This window comes from Gossypium hirsutum, chromosome A09, assembly GCF_007990345.1.
Source record: "Gossypium hirsutum isolate 1008001.06 chromosome A09, Gossypium_hirsutum_v2.1, whole genome shotgun sequence".
Lineage (NCBI taxonomy): Eukaryota > Viridiplantae > Streptophyta > Magnoliopsida > Malvales > Malvaceae > Gossypium > Gossypium hirsutum.
The window spans coordinates 80,596,747-80,612,241 of NC_053432.1; the positions used below are offsets into that span (position 1 = coordinate 80,596,747).

The 15,495-nt window shown below is 33.2% G+C and overlaps 2 protein-coding genes across 2 annotated transcripts in view; one reads left to right on the forward strand and one right to left on the reverse strand.

Annotated features, from left to right (window-relative positions):
- LOC107935174 (myosin-8) overlaps window positions 1-4,828 on the forward strand; it is a 24,444-nt gene extending 19,616 nt beyond the window's left edge. Inside the window, 10 exon segments of the mRNA XM_041077089.1 lie at window positions 106-246; window positions 467-640; window positions 1,475-1,606; window positions 1,704-1,774; window positions 1,869-1,968; window positions 2,164-2,220; window positions 3,760-3,816; window positions 4,272-4,352; window positions 4,449-4,531; window positions 4,639-4,828. Of these exon segments, the coding sequence (XP_040933023.1) occupies window positions 106-246; window positions 467-640; window positions 1,475-1,606; window positions 1,704-1,774; window positions 1,869-1,968; window positions 2,164-2,220; window positions 3,760-3,816; window positions 4,272-4,352; window positions 4,449-4,531; window positions 4,639-4,753 (1,011 nt within the window). The 3' untranslated portion in view covers window positions 4,754-4,828.
- Window positions 4,829-6,673: 1,845 nt separating this feature from the next.
- On the reverse strand, window positions 6,674-15,295 carry LOC107935208 (protein BLISTER). The gene is made up of 13 exons (XM_016867773.2): window positions 15,009-15,295; window positions 13,440-14,016; window positions 12,777-13,339; window positions 11,891-12,010; window positions 11,316-11,381; window positions 10,238-10,348; window positions 9,710-9,786; window positions 9,208-9,275; window positions 8,967-9,080; window positions 7,935-8,095; window positions 7,740-7,808; window positions 7,182-7,337; window positions 6,674-6,927 (listed from the first exon to the last, which is right to left on the reverse strand). Exons 1-13 carry the CDS (start codon window positions 15,072-15,074, stop codon window positions 6,844-6,846), a joined length of 2,232 nt encoding a protein of 743 aa, XP_016723262.2. The 5' UTR covers window positions 15,075-15,295; the 3' UTR covers window positions 6,674-6,843.
- Between the last annotated feature and the right edge of the window lie 200 nt (window positions 15,296-15,495).

The window sequence follows — 15,495 nt, forward strand, 5'->3', positions numbered from 1 at the left end:
ACTGATTCTTAAACCATGTTTTTCTGATTGAGCAGGTTTAAGAAACCAAAAAGATGAGGGGAAAAATCAAATATAATATTCACGATCTGTGCTGATGTTTTGCAGGATCAGGACAACAATGATCACATGGCTTATTGGCTGTCAAACACATCTTCATTGTTGTTTTTGCTTCAACGTAGTCTGAAAGCCTCTGGTTCAATGCAGAAACCACCTGCTGGAGCATCATTCTTTGCAAGGATGACCAAAGTATTGAGATATTTCATTTACGGTTTCTTTAAATTGTTTGCATGAATGGTCCTGATTTAGATGTCTCTGAAATCTTCTTTAACGTATGCCATAAAAAGAAGGAAAGAACAATACATTTGTTCTTTATCTAAAATCTCGTCATATGATCATTATCAGTTTTGTTGAATGATTCTAGAACTTATGAAGGAAAATTATGTGATATGATGTTGTTCTTTCTCAGAGTTTCCGTTCATCTTCTGCCAATCTTCAAGCTGGAGTACTGAGCCAGGTTGAGGCCAAGTATCCAGCTCTTCTTTTTAAGCAGCAGCTCTCAGCTTATGTGGAAAAGATATATGGAATCATTAGAGACAACTTGAAAAAGAACCTGTCACCACTTATATCTGGTTGCATTCAGGTACAAGGAGCCTTGCATTTGGATCACTGAGTCTTTCCAGTGACATTCTTTTAACTTTTGAGATCATTTAGTTGCTATATACAGGAGAGAGCACTGTGGTTTTTCTAATTCTTATTTTTAAATCATCTCCCTAGCTTCTATAATGCCTTGCACAATAGAGGTTTTCCGTGCTGCTTCATTTGAACATGTAGAGCATGTACTTTGTTGTATCATCAACTGAAATTTATTTCCAAGTGTTAATTTCAACATTGCATGTTATAAGTCTTAAATTCATCTTGCTTTCAGTTTGTAATTCAATATTTCAGCCTATTTCCTGTTTCTACACATTAAATTATTCTTCTAAAAATTCATATGTTTTGTTTTAGGTTTCTCTATACATGTGCAACTATCACAAGTTCCTCTCCTTTGACTTCTCTGCAATTTACTTTTTTGCTGCCTACTTGGTTTGAAATACTCAAAGTGAATGATTTATGGTTTGAGCATGGGAAAGTTAATTCATTATTAATTTTATTAGAGAGAGACACTTCTTCTTGTTAAGCTTATTTTACTTTTTTTTTTCTTTTAACATGTTTAGGTTCTACCTGATGATATTATGTTCCGTATAAGTAGTTTGAATTGCTGTGTAAGTGGTATGCATTTGTGTGTTGTGCAATAGTTTAGGATTATTCTCACATGAGCTTTAGTTTTCTGCTGTTTCTTTTAAAGTTGTGTTAAAATGATGATACAATGCCATATTTTATTACTTCCTATGCTGGCTTATATGCATGGTAGCAACTAGTTTTATATTGGAATTGCAATTTCTTTATGTCGCTAATGCATCAGCCTATATGGCAGGTACCTAGGATATCAAAAGGAGCTGCTTTTCAAAAGTGTGAAGGGTTACAAGGCTATCATTCTCCAGCTGGTCTCTGGCAGAGCATTATTGAGTGTCTGAACAAGATGATGGGCACATTGAAAGACAATTTTGTATAAATTTGCAACTCTGATGATATTAAAGTGGACTCTTTCCGTTCCTTTTTTTTATGAGCCATGGAACTTATGGTTATGACTTTTTTATTTTCAGGTGCCTCCAATACTTGTTCAGAATATTTTCACTCAAACGTTTGCATATATTAATGTACAGCTCTTTAATAGGTAAATAATTGTTTCATATGTTTTTGCCCGTTACTCCAGATAATATAATAGGAATAAATTCCAAAATATGTGATGTTAATATATTCTGCTACAGCCTTCTTCTCCGTCGAGAATGCTGCACATTTAGCAACGGGGAGTATGTGAAATCTGGCTTAGCTGAATTGGAACTATGGTGTGCCGAAGCAGACGTTGAGGTAATTTCTTTAGTTCCCACTGATGAATGTCAAAGGTGTCATTTTCACATTGTTTGAAGAAGGTTTTTTGTTAAGGAAACACTATTTGAAGCTTGAACATGCATTCAACGGGAGTTTTTTTGTCTGCTTATTAGTTGTGGCACCTTATTGCATCTAATAAATTTGAATTAAGAGTTGCTTGTTGTTTAATTACAGTATGTAGGCCCATCATGGGATGAACTCAAACACACAAGGCAAGCTGTTGGATTCTTGGTATGTTTCTTCAGTTGTTTCTTAGTAGGTTAGAATTTTGTTGCGTCATGTTGCTTTACTCCTGTGGTTTGACGCAGGGGCCCTTTGTCATTCTTATCCAATGTTTCTTTCATTTTTCTTTTTCAAAGCTTGTGTGCCTGGTATAATTAATCACCACGGGGTCATGAAATTGGTTGAGACTGCTTTTTTCCTTCCTTGATAAGGTCATACATGCCAATTTGACTTGGTAATATGTAGTTGCAATTGTGGCTTTATAAGGATGTCAACGGGCCTCAAACTGATCTGAATGTTAAAATAGAGGTGAGGGTTGGTACATTGTGCAATTAAAAACAATTATTTGTAGAAGCAATTGAGGGAGCAAATATAAAATAACTCAGAGCAATAAAAAGGAATGGACTAAATTAAAAAATAAAAAATAAACCTTGCTTAATACCAAAACATTAAGCATTTGCTTCATTATTATTGCTTTCTAAGTCACGCATACAAATGGGAAAGGATTTAGCCTATTTACAGGCTCTGTATGTCGGTTTATTAAGTCAGCATACATTGTATTATATCATTATTATTTAATTATGGATAATGATAAGTTTAGATGATGATAAGCTTGATATTTCTCTAGAAACAATGAGAAAGATAGGGAAAGAGAGAGAAGTCAGTAACTTCAACATTATCCGTCCTTGAATTTTAAGGCTTGGCAAAATTTTCGAGGTTTGGTATGACCGCAAAGAAAACTAGAGCTGTCAATATCTTTTAACTTTCCTTCTGTAATATAGGATGGGATACCATTGCTCATATACCCGCCAATCCAGAATGAGTTCAGTATAACTGAATAGGAGTGGACTAGACCTGGCAATTCGTATATAGATTTTAACATGTTCATGTATTTGTGTTTTTGTTTCATACCCTGTTTTAGTTATTTCTTTCAGTGTTTTTTTTTTCTGTTATGTAACCGTTTCATTTATAGCATTGTTAAGTCTAGATTAGACCCTTAAGCACCCACTATAGGACTTTGCATTCTGCTGTTTAGAAGAGGCGACTGCTGCTTGGCTATTTCATTTTACTCGAGTGAAAATGTGGAATTAGTTGCTTAACCTGCTAAGTTTGAATTCTGAAGTGCTTTCATGGTCAGAGATTTTTGTCTGTAATACAGTCACAGCTATGCTACCATATGGACTTGCACATTTGCATGATCTTGCTATTAAGATTTGGCAGTTGTTTTTAGTACTTCGAAAAGACCTGATCAAATATGTATCGAGTTATCATATTCAACTACTTTAGGATTTTTCAGCATCATATAAATATATGTGTGCACCTACTTTTGTAGCAGATCCAGAACACACACTAGACAAACAAAGCCTTAATTGATTTCCTTACCAAGGGCTTCTCTTATGCCATTCTTTATCTTATCTGCTGGAAGGACAATGATATTTGTATTTAATTTGTTCAGATTGTGGATTGTGAATGCCTTGCTCTTGATTTCATGGTTTAATAATTTTTTTCTATTTCTCCATTTTGAAAAACCTGGTCTTGTTTTGTCAGGTTATAAATCAGAAATCCAAAATATCCTTTGATGAAATATCAAAAGACCTATGTAGTGTAAGTCTCTTTTCCTTTCTTCTTGCAATCCCCCTGATAATGGGGCATGGTGCAGCATGTGATTCACAGAACATTCCATTTAATGAATCAATATGAAAGTTCCCTTAAAGAGCTAGTTCGACTCGTCAATCTTGTGAACAAAAACTGACTAATCCATGATTAAGGGGTACACATCTAATATATCCAAATAACATGTTCCTCCGGGAAGGAAAAATGATAAAGGCGAGGGTGAAAAACGAATTTTCTTTTTGGGAATTCTTCAGAATTTCAAAACTATGTGAGATAAAGAGCATTTGAGTTACCTATTAGGTTGTCTTCCACATGATTGACAAGGTTACAACCTAAACTTATCACATGAAACTATGAGTCGAAGACATTTACAATTTATCTTTTTGTTTCTCTGAAATGTTACTAGAATGGTATCTTCTTTCTCTTACATTGTTTGTTTTCACCAGGCTTTGAGTGTTCAACAACTTTATAGGGTATGTACGCTTTATAGGGATGACAACTACAACACTCAAAGTGTTTCACCAGATGTAAGTTATCGTCAAATTGTAGATATTTCTCTCATCCTGAACCGTTTTTTTCTTGTTTTGTTAGTATGGTATGACATGCCACCTTCACTCGCACAGGTTCTTGCCCACATGAAAGAACTTATGTCAGATGATACCGAAGATGATGGTGGTAGCTCCTTCCTGTTGGAGGACGATATCAGGTATGACAGTCAGAAAAAGAGAAACGAAGAGTAGCTTTGTAGTTCCTCCAATATCAAAGGTTAATAATGGTTTGTTGTCTTAATTGGTTAATCCCTTCTGAATGTAGCATTCCATTCACAATGGAGGACATTTCTAATTGCCATCAAGTAAAAGAGTTTGCATCAGTAAGACCCGCCGAAGAACTTATGACGGATCCAGCCTTCCAATTTTTACAGGATTAAGGTACCGGTTCTACCATCGTTACATTTTTCCATTCACTGCATTCTTTGATTTTTTTTGTCATCTAGAGTTGAACAGAAAAGAAAAAGGTCAACTTCATGGCAGTGCTGCCGCACATTAACTACAAATGTTATACTTTCTTTGTAACATCCATTACCCAAAATGTAAGTAATTCTTAGAGTTCTTTAGGTAGTTAATTTGGTCATTTCTCTTCAGCATCTTTTTGGTACTGAATGGTCTAGAGGAAGAGAGTTGATTATTAATGTAGTGGAGCTTTTCAAAGATGTTTTTTAATTCCCAAATTTTCATCTTGTACAAAGTAACAACTAGCATAAGTATTTACTTTTATTTTTTTATTTTTTTTTCTAAATAGTCGTTATAGACACAAAGTTATAAATAAGAATGCAAAAGCACTGATGTTTCTTTCTCATACTTTTCTGGTGAAGATATTAGACTTATAATTTTGGACATGGGCATGATATGTTTGATAAATATCATAAACATGCTTAAATACAAGTAATATGATTAGCATGACAAAAATAAGATTAACATGATAACCGTAAGTAGTATTATTTTTGTATATATTAAGTCTTAACTCGGTTGATATTAGTATTATTGCCAGCACAAATGGGCGTGAATAATTTTAGGCATTATGTCAAAAAAATTAATATCTAAAACCTTAGTGTTTATAATTTATACAATTGAAAAAAAATGACATACAAATTATCTGATATAGATTAAAATAATCGGTTTTAAATCAAACAAATGAAGCAAATTTTTTTTCAAAAACTAACATTTTATTTTTAATTTTTTTTTAAATATCAATTAAAGATGCTTAATAATTTTTAATATATTAAATAATTATCTTTTCAAATATTATAAAGAAATCATCTTATATCGTATCTTTGTGTTTAATTTTCAAATTATATTTACAATATTATCTATTATGTATTATATATTATGTATTTATATAATTTCCAATATAGCAATAACAATTCAAGTAAAATAATTTTTTTAAAGTTGACATTATTGATTAAAAAGAAAACGGATTTAATGTCAAACTGATGGAAAACTTCAATTATTAATTCAGTCGGAGCCACCAGTTAAACAAATTAAATCGTTCAATTGCATTGAACTTGTTTTCTTGATGCATTTTAAATTGGAAGGGAAAATTGCATTAAAAAGTTTTAAATATTAAATAAAACATAACAAAAATATAAAAATTATTATTTAAACTAGATGATGAATGATGATTTTTAATAGGTTAAAATATATTATAACTTTATGTACTTTTTGAATATTTAAAATTTAATTATTTTACTTTGATTTTAATAGGTTAATTTTTTTTAAAATATTTGTTGGTATAATATTTTGAAATTAAAATATAAAGAAAAATTTACTTAATAGTGATGTGGTTAAAAAAATTAACAAAAAAAATTAGTATGATACAAATATAAGGAAAATTTATGAAAATAAAAGTACAAAAGACTAAAATTCTAATTTTCAAAGAGTACAGAGATAAATTCAAGAACTTAAAATTCATATCCCATTACATATGACAAAATTTTCTAAAAGAAAATATTCAAAAAAAAATTAATTTTACTGATTCAAACTATATTTTACCAATTTAAAAATTTATCACAAATATAAGGAAATGCTCGATTCAAACTCACGCGCTCCTAAATTTTGTTTGATACGAAAGATAAAAAAAAAAAAAGTGAAGATAAAAAATTCTCTCAAAAAATTGAGCATTAGTTTTTTTTTCCTATAAATGGTAACATTAACTCGTTAAACTCATTTGTTTTTCGGCATTCCTAATCTACCTTTAATCCACAACCCCCCAACTAATTATACTCACTTGAGACAGGCTCAAACCCACAACCTCCGAAAGTTTGTAACAGCAACGGTGCCAACAGAAGTAATAGTCGGTCAATAAACTCATTTTCCTTTCTATTAAAAAATAAGGGTTTGTATAACATGACTCAAATTTTACAAGTGACAACCTCCCTCACATCAACAACAGTCAGGGAAGGCAAACCTGAACTAGACCTCGTGAAAGTGTAGTCCTTTCTTTCCATGATATCAGGATTCATTATGAAATATGCTTGTTGGTTCTCCGTCTTGATGGCCCACCAGGAAAGAGCTTCATAATCCATCCTAACACCCGTTCCACCACCTACAGAGAAATTAATATACTATTAGAGTTAGTCAGATGATATAAGCTCTATTATCCAGAAAGCATTTCAGTGCTCCATTTTCAGCACTGGTTGGATTGACAATGATACAGCAGGCTCAATCTTTCTCATAAGATAGCTTAAAGCACAGTTCACACCAAAAAGCATTTATAGTAACCGCTTAAGTTGGAATAACAAAAAATGATACACAATCATGTCGTGGTATGAAAGAGAGACGGAGAGAGACAAATGGTACCTCATCACCCTCGTCGGCATATGGAGTATTATCATGCATTATTTGAGACTCGGGTTGTCTTGCTGGGATATGCTCACTTGCCATACTTCGAGCTGTCAGAAGCTCTAATCTTTGAGTTTGAGCTTCAAGTTTCCTAGACAACTCGTTGTTCAACTCCTTCATTCATTAATGAGAGTGCAAGGATAACATAAATAAATAAACAATCACTCAAAAGAATATAAAATTCAAATATAGAAAAAATCAACATATAATGAGTCCTTCAAAAAGTTTGCAAATGATGAATTGCGCATTAGAAATTCAAATGACCTAATGACTAAATAATAAAAGGAAATATAGTTTTTAGAGAATCCTCGTTAAATATGATAATGCTTAAAAATCCCAGGTGGCTAATTAGCTGGCTCTAGGACGAACCTTGTTAAATAAAGATGTTCTTCACTTCAATTTCTAGTTGAATAATTTTATCTTTTAGAAAATCCCTATAGATGTCAAGCAACAAGATCCAAATTGAACTAATACAAATAGCTTGAATTCCAAATATGTCAAGTTCAGGTAAATTACCTTCAGCTTTGAACTTTGAGATAACTCAGATGACAAAGCTTGTGTCAGTTCTTCTTTCTCCAATGTTAACTGCAATAAAGAAAGGCCATCCAATTATCATGACAGGCAAAGTGGCCACAACATAATTTCATATTTGTCAAAGGAGTAAAACAAAAAAAGGCCAAAAGAATATTTGAATCACATAACAGGAGCTACCTCTGAAATTAGAGAATTGATGTTCTGAATCATTCTCGTTTGATCAGGAGGGATATAGACAGAAGAAGCTTCAAACTGCTCATCATCATGCAGCAAGCTTAAACCAGAGGCATCATTGCTGTTGTTCATTCTCCTATCATCAGAAGAAGGATCCATGCTTGCTGCAAAAGTACAGTAAATAAAATAAAAAATATGTAAGGGCCACGTAACTCGAAGAAACATTAAGAAAGCATTTAACCACTATAATTGCTCATCAGACTTCTCATTTGTTGCTTTAAAACTTGAGTTCAGATTGGATGTTGCTGGGTACTTTCAGTATTCTTTAAGTTTCTCCTTATATTTCTGGCTACATGGGACAGTATGCTTATATCCATGAATATCTTGGAGCATCTGACTTGTGTCAAACACTAGTACATTACAGAAATAATGGACTTGAAGTAACTTATCCATCATATTGTAACAAATTACTCCAAGTCTTCCACAACACCAAATTCTCCAATGAAGAATTTATGATTTTATCTATGTTTTGATACAATAAATATCTGAAAGTTATCCTTGGGAGTTTCTTCATGACTCAATAAGTAAACAAAGGACTATTTGCAAAATCCTACATTGTGTGTCAATATCTGGTTCCTTGAACAAATTAACCAACAATGCAAATTTGGCATTCATAGGTATATTCAAAAGCTGCCCTTGTGCTTTGAATACATCAGCAATAAATGACCTCAAACTTAAAGGCATCAAGGCATGAATGGAAGAGAAAAACAAATCCATACACCATAGCACAATCTAAGACATAACAGAAAAAGAAAAATCCGGAGAACCAAAGTCAAAATTAGACCCCTTAAGTATGGTTTTTGTTTCTACATCTCAATGAATAAGTGTTCTTGATTTGTGAGGGTAGATCAGTATTAAGAGAAACTCAGCCTAGCATGAAATTGATGACTGACCAATAATATGTATGCCTGCCATATTGACTGGATTTTGATTCGGTACAATAAGATATAGCAATTGGAAAAGTAGCACCATTACCAAGATTTTCTGTTGAAGTTGACATATCCTTCTTAGAAGCAGGATTCTTAATAACATCAATAGACTGTCCACTGCCAGAAGCTTTTCGTAGCTTAGACTGAAGTACCTTCTTCTCTGAGTTAAATGAATAAGAGAAAACATATAGCAAACATATGGCTATTATAGAATATAGAGAGAGAGAAACTTAAAATGTAAAGTAAATATTATTATCATTAAAACGCCTGGTTATTAGCGTACTTACCTTCTTTAAGTGCTTCAATGGTTGATAGAAAATCCTGACGCTCTTTCTCTAGGCTAGACACTTTCTTTCTGCAAAATTCAGAATGAAAAAGATGTCCTATAACTATTAGAAGAATCAACATGAAAACATATTCAAATGAAAGTCTAAACATGATAATATATAGCAAATGGAAGGAAACAACATTAAACATTTCACACAGGAAACCTACTTAATAAGCACATAACTAACAATTAAATATCTCCCACCCCACAGGCACACATATTCTTTTTCTTCCTTTCTGGTTCTTTAGTTGTAATAAGTAACAATAATAAATGTTTCTCTACCAATCACAACAAAAGTAACCTTCAATTCTGCACCAAGGAGTTATGTATGAGCTTTATAATCTAGGCAGTTACTTTTGAACACATATGGCAAAAGGCATATATAATTGAAGAAACAAGTAATCAACTCATCCTGAAAATGTAGATCACAAGCCCTTTGGTAAAGAAAAATTACAGCATACTTGAAAGAAGAAATTTCAGCCTCTGTGTTCTCCAATTGCCTCTCCAATTTTAGCTCATTTGACCTTAATCTAAGTGCCTAAAAAGAAAAAAGCAGATGCCAGCATAAATAACTTTATACAAAAAAAAAAACATTCAATGGAAGATAATCCAAATGCTAGTCATATGGTCTAAACAAGCAAATTAACAAGATCAAAACCATATAAATATAAGAGAGAGAGAGAGAGAGAGAGAGAGAGAGAGAGTTAAATAAAAACTTTAAAATCCTTTGGGTTCTGTGTAGTAAGGATGGCAAACTATTTAATCTTTCCACTTTTCATCCTTGCTACGAAAAAGTGCTAGCCTTTTATCACATGCCTAAATTACACCTTTAATGTTTAGTACATATTAGCATGTTACAGCCACGCATATTATGCACAGAAGTTTCCCAATCTCTCACCATTATTAACTAGAGGGGCAGATGTTTTATAGAGAACAGAATGATATTAGAAAAGGAAGAAAAACTTCACACCAATTAAAAAGTTTATTACCTTCTCCTCCAAACCAATGACTTCAGAAGCCAGTATATTGGCACGTTCATCAGCAGCATTACATTCCAATCGTGCATTTGTGAATTCCATTTTAAAAGACTCAAGTTCTGCCTGCAGATATTAAACATTAGACAAGGAAAGAAAACATTAAAAGAATACGCAAAATAAAATGCCAGAAGTTTGTATATTTGTGACACATAAATCTCCTCCACCCATGCAAACATCATGAAACAAAGAACACAAGAAGATAAAATGCAAATCAGCATACACACAGCACCGGATTTTACAAAACAGCACAAAACAGAGCTGCATCCTATTTACCATTCTTTTGCTACCAAAGAGAACCACTGCAAACGAAGGACTTATTGAACTATCAACACTGCATCACCTAATGAGAAGATTACAACATCAAACTACCAGTGCACGCTTTGCTTATTTCCCTGTGAAAATAACACCAACAATGATATAATGCTTTTACTTCCATCATATTATCAGCCATCATAAAAATCTCCACCTTTCTGGATCATTTTTATAGACTAAAGTAAATATATATACACACATATATCTTCAAACAAAAGAATGCTACTTCTCTTCCTCCTCTAATTAGGAATAATGCCCGTCATAAATTCCTATAAAAACTGTATATCTCATATTCCCTACACTCAAAAACGCAAATTCTCAGCAGAAATCTCCCTGCCCAAGCAGACCATTAAACTTTATTTGGTATTTGGGCAATCATAGCCTTAAAAACCTGTTTGAGCTCAGCTAAAGGGGGAAAAAGCAGTTTGCGAGTGGTAGCACATATCATAAAATGATGAGTGAATCCCATAAACTTGATTTTTTTTGTACCAAGTTCTCTGGTTAACAGGTATGAAGAAAGATGCAAGAAATAGGACCGAAATCTATGTGCATAAGTGGACATATGAAATACACCACACAAACGCACCTAGCCTAACCATAAACGCACCTAGACTAACCATATGATATGAATCAAGCAATATGCAGTCCCACAAGATTCAATTATTTTACGAAGAACTTGAGCTGATCATAAGTACCCTAAATATAACATGATACTAACCAGTTGGGCCTTGATTTCTTCCTGCAACTTCTCCATATCGGATTTTAGCTGGTTGACAACACTTCTCTGGGAGAAAAAAAATGTGTCAACAGATAGCAAAGGCTTCTTAAAAAGGTTCAGAATAGTGAATGGGACAATGAAAATAGATTGAGTGCCTTTCAGAATTTCATAATATAAGCTGCAATAAAGAAACAACTTCCAGACAAACAGAAGAAAGTTTCTAGAGAATTGGAGTCATTATCTTTATTGTTTCAAGATATTTGATCTCATTCATGAGCACACAGAAATATTTTGAAATTTACCATCTATTTTCCTGACCCCAATAATGCTGGTTGCTAGGAAGCCTTCATGCATAGAAAGTTAAAAGATTAAAAGAATAAGCAAAGAAAATCAGATTTAAGTTATTCAAGGATAACCCAACACATGATAACACTGAAAGTATTTTATATGTTAATAATTATGTAAATGACAAGATAACTATATATATTCACACAGCCTAAGTATGCGCATTAGACAATTGTCTACTACCATGACATTATAGTGATGCCATAAAAATATTATATTTGGAAACAAACCTGTTGATTGCAACTATCAGTCAAGGATGAATTTTCAGCAGCCAACGATTCTGCAATTGTACGTGTGGCCTCAAGTGCTCGTTGCAATGAAAACTTTTCCTGAGTCAAATCTTCAATATGCTGCAGAATAAGAATAAATAAATAGATAAAGTCCGACAAAACAATGGAGATCCACGAGAACATCAAAACACAAAACCAACACAATTAATAACATATTAAACATTATAATTTTCAACAAAAAAATGCATCTATATTAAAAATTCGAAACATAGAAGGAAGTTTTCATTTCCATGGCTTTCTAAAAAGCTTCAACCAACTATTGCTATATTTATTCACACGTAAGATGCCAACATGTCTTTATGCTTCAAATCTGAAACAGTGCATCATAACGAAATTTCTCAAGCTTATAGTCTTCCTTGCCCGAACTTAGCAGAATCTTAATCCAGCACATGCATCCCCCACAACAAGATGGTAAACACAAGACAGAGATCATACAAGTATGCAAATACAGTTATCCATTGTTTCACCATAAAGGAACAATAAATTGAAAAATATTCAGCTTTATCCCTCAACTAAGCTCTACACTTCCTACCAAGATTTGATACCTCCAACAGTGAAATCATATAATTAAGCACATCAGTCAGGTAAACCATAGTCCTTTTTTCTTTTGCATTCTAGAGATCCAAAAACCTTTTTGTCACGTATTTCTTGTCAGAAGTTAACAAATACCTAAATCCTTATAAAGATATAGAAAACGATAACTTCCATGGCTCTTATAAATTCTATAAAAACTGTATACTAGTAGAAAATTGCAGATTCATAGTGGAATGCCAAACCGTGCAGAAAAGCTGGATCTGTAGTACACTCAACAAGAAAGATACGGTACCTGCTCCAAAGCAGCAAAATCTTCATTGTGTTTGGTTGAGTAGAACTCATGGTTCTTCTCCGAGACATTCTCATTAGCAACATTCAGGCTCAAGAGGTCACCATTATAAACAGGAACCGAATATTGACCAGGATACTCCCTAGCACCAGGAAACTCAGGGAACCCTAGCTTGGAGAAAGTTCCCATAGTTTCAATCTCTGTTGATGGTTTCTCAAACAGGGATGATCCTTTGGTGTTGAAGCTGTTAAATTGTGAACTATGGGATGCAAATGCATTGTTTGTAGTTTTATCATGTTGAAAAAGAGACCCAGAAGAAGCTTTGGATACATTAAGAGAATCAAGGAAAGATGGACGAGATCTCCTAGAAATAGTATCATCCGTGACTGAATGTACTGGCATGTGACTTGAGGAACCTCTGGCATCAAAATTGAACTCTGAAGACCCAGATATTTGCGTGGATGGTCCAAGCACACTTGGAAAATCACTGGATGAACTACTAAAATTTCTTTCTCCAGGATCAGAAATCATAGACCCTCTTATACCCAAGATTGATTGAATAGAATCTACAATTAAACCATGAAACAAAGATAAGATAAATTGAAATTCTAGTCAGTAAATATATCAAGGATGTTCAAACAAAAAAAATCACAAATTGAAGATTACCTTCATGAAAAGAAGATAGCACATGGTTAATACCTAGCAAGCTTCCTTCACTGGCCTTATTTTGCAGTGAATTCTGCTGAGATCTTTTTGTAACAAAATCTTCAGAAATAGGAGTTACAACTGCAGAAACCTTCAAAGAACCATCATCTTCTTTTGACTTGGGCTCTAGAAAGTCATTACTGAAACGTTTTGTGTGTAGGCTATCATTAGAAAATGGTCCACCATTCCATGGAGCACCGTATTTCTCATTTTCTTGACTTTTTTCTTGTGTCTGCATCTCTGTAATAGATGAATTATAATCACCGCCTAGAAAAGATGGGACTTCAAAGGCATTGTTCGAGTAAACTTGCTGATTTTCACGGGAAACTTCAGTTGTTTTGTTGTTGTTGTTAATTGTTTTTAAGGAAGAAGGATTAGGTCCCTCAGATGTACCGGCACCATCTGAGTTAATGGCTCTCACTTGTTCAGTTTCTAATTGATGTTTATCATTTAAGCTAACATCAGTATTGTAAGATTGAGTGGTAGAAGCTGCCTTCTTGGCTCTTTCAGCAGCCTTTTTCTTACGAAATTCTTCAAGCTGCAAGATAAGATGTATGAGTTAAAACAACACATGGTACATGCACTCTAGAATTCTTTGTTATTTCAAAATCCCATTTATGCAGAATCATATAACTGAATCTTTTATTGTAGGCATAAATCCAGATTAATAATCATAAAAAATCTAATAAACCAAAGGAATTATTTAGGAGGAATGGAGGATTTAACTTATCAAACAACATAACAATGTGCAACATTCAGAGGCAAAAGATAAAACTGTATAAAGGGATTTCTCTTAGTTTTTGAGCCCTAACTAGCAAAAAAAAAAACGAAATTCTAATGAATTAGTAACCCAGAACCCCCATAAAAGCGTGACCAGAACAAATCAAAAGAAGATTTCTAAACAACCAGAACTGGTCCAACCCAACAAAAATTAGAAATGAGAATACATTACGTGGGAGGAACAGCAACCAGCAACTTTAAACTCAAATCTATCAGTCATGGAACAGAGATATACTGTTCTTTCAGAATTTGTTCTTAAGTTCCAGGCAAGCCGTTCTTACTTTAGTATAGTGTCACATGAAGCTTTTTTCACCCTTTCAGGCATGGATACAAACACTACCATTGCTCTCCATTCAAATGTGATTACACAAATAAGCTTTCAAATTTATTAAGAAAAACTAAAACCTTGACCTATTCCTTTATTAGCGTCGATGGTAAACCTTACACATTGCAAAGATTATATTTTAATGCATAAAACAGTGAAACTTCCCAAACGTGTAAGCGTTAAAAACATTGCAAAACAACATAAACGCCACCGATCATTTCAGAAAAATACCAAAATATACTCAGTTCCAGTCCTGTTTAGAAAACTTAAATCCTAAATCAAGGACCAGATATGCCTAAAATTCAAAAAAGCGTTGAAACATGGATTGCTTACCACTAAGAAATTACATAAAACTTTAATTAATAACAAATTCAGTCACCGAATCAATAATAAAAACCACTAAAGGAAAAAAAAAGAAAAGGTACCCGGCGCTTCCCAGCTTCTAAATGCTCTTGTTTCCGCGAACTAGGCAATACCTCAGCCAACGCCATTCCCCACAAAACCCCCCGTCCAAATCTCGTCAATTTAACAATTCTATCTCCAAATTCTCACCACCATTAACTCACAAAGTAAATGCCAATCGGAAAACAACAAGTAAGAAAAGGAGGGAGGTCAGGTCAGATCGGGGAAAGGAAGAAAAAAGTTATTTTTTTAAGCGTAGGAATTTTTTTTTCTTTTTTTTTGGTCCTGTTTTAGGCAAATGTCGTTGTTGAGCTTTTTACTTCTGGATTTTGTTAGTTGTTACAAATTTTTAATTTTTCAGAAAGTACTTCTAAAACGAAAAAGTTAAAATTTTTAGTTTTTTCTCTCCTAAAAGTTCTTTTAATATTTAATTATTTTTTCATGCCTTCAATAATAGAATATTTCTCCTTTTTTTTCTTGATACTTAATTATAAATGTGTTAAAATTATT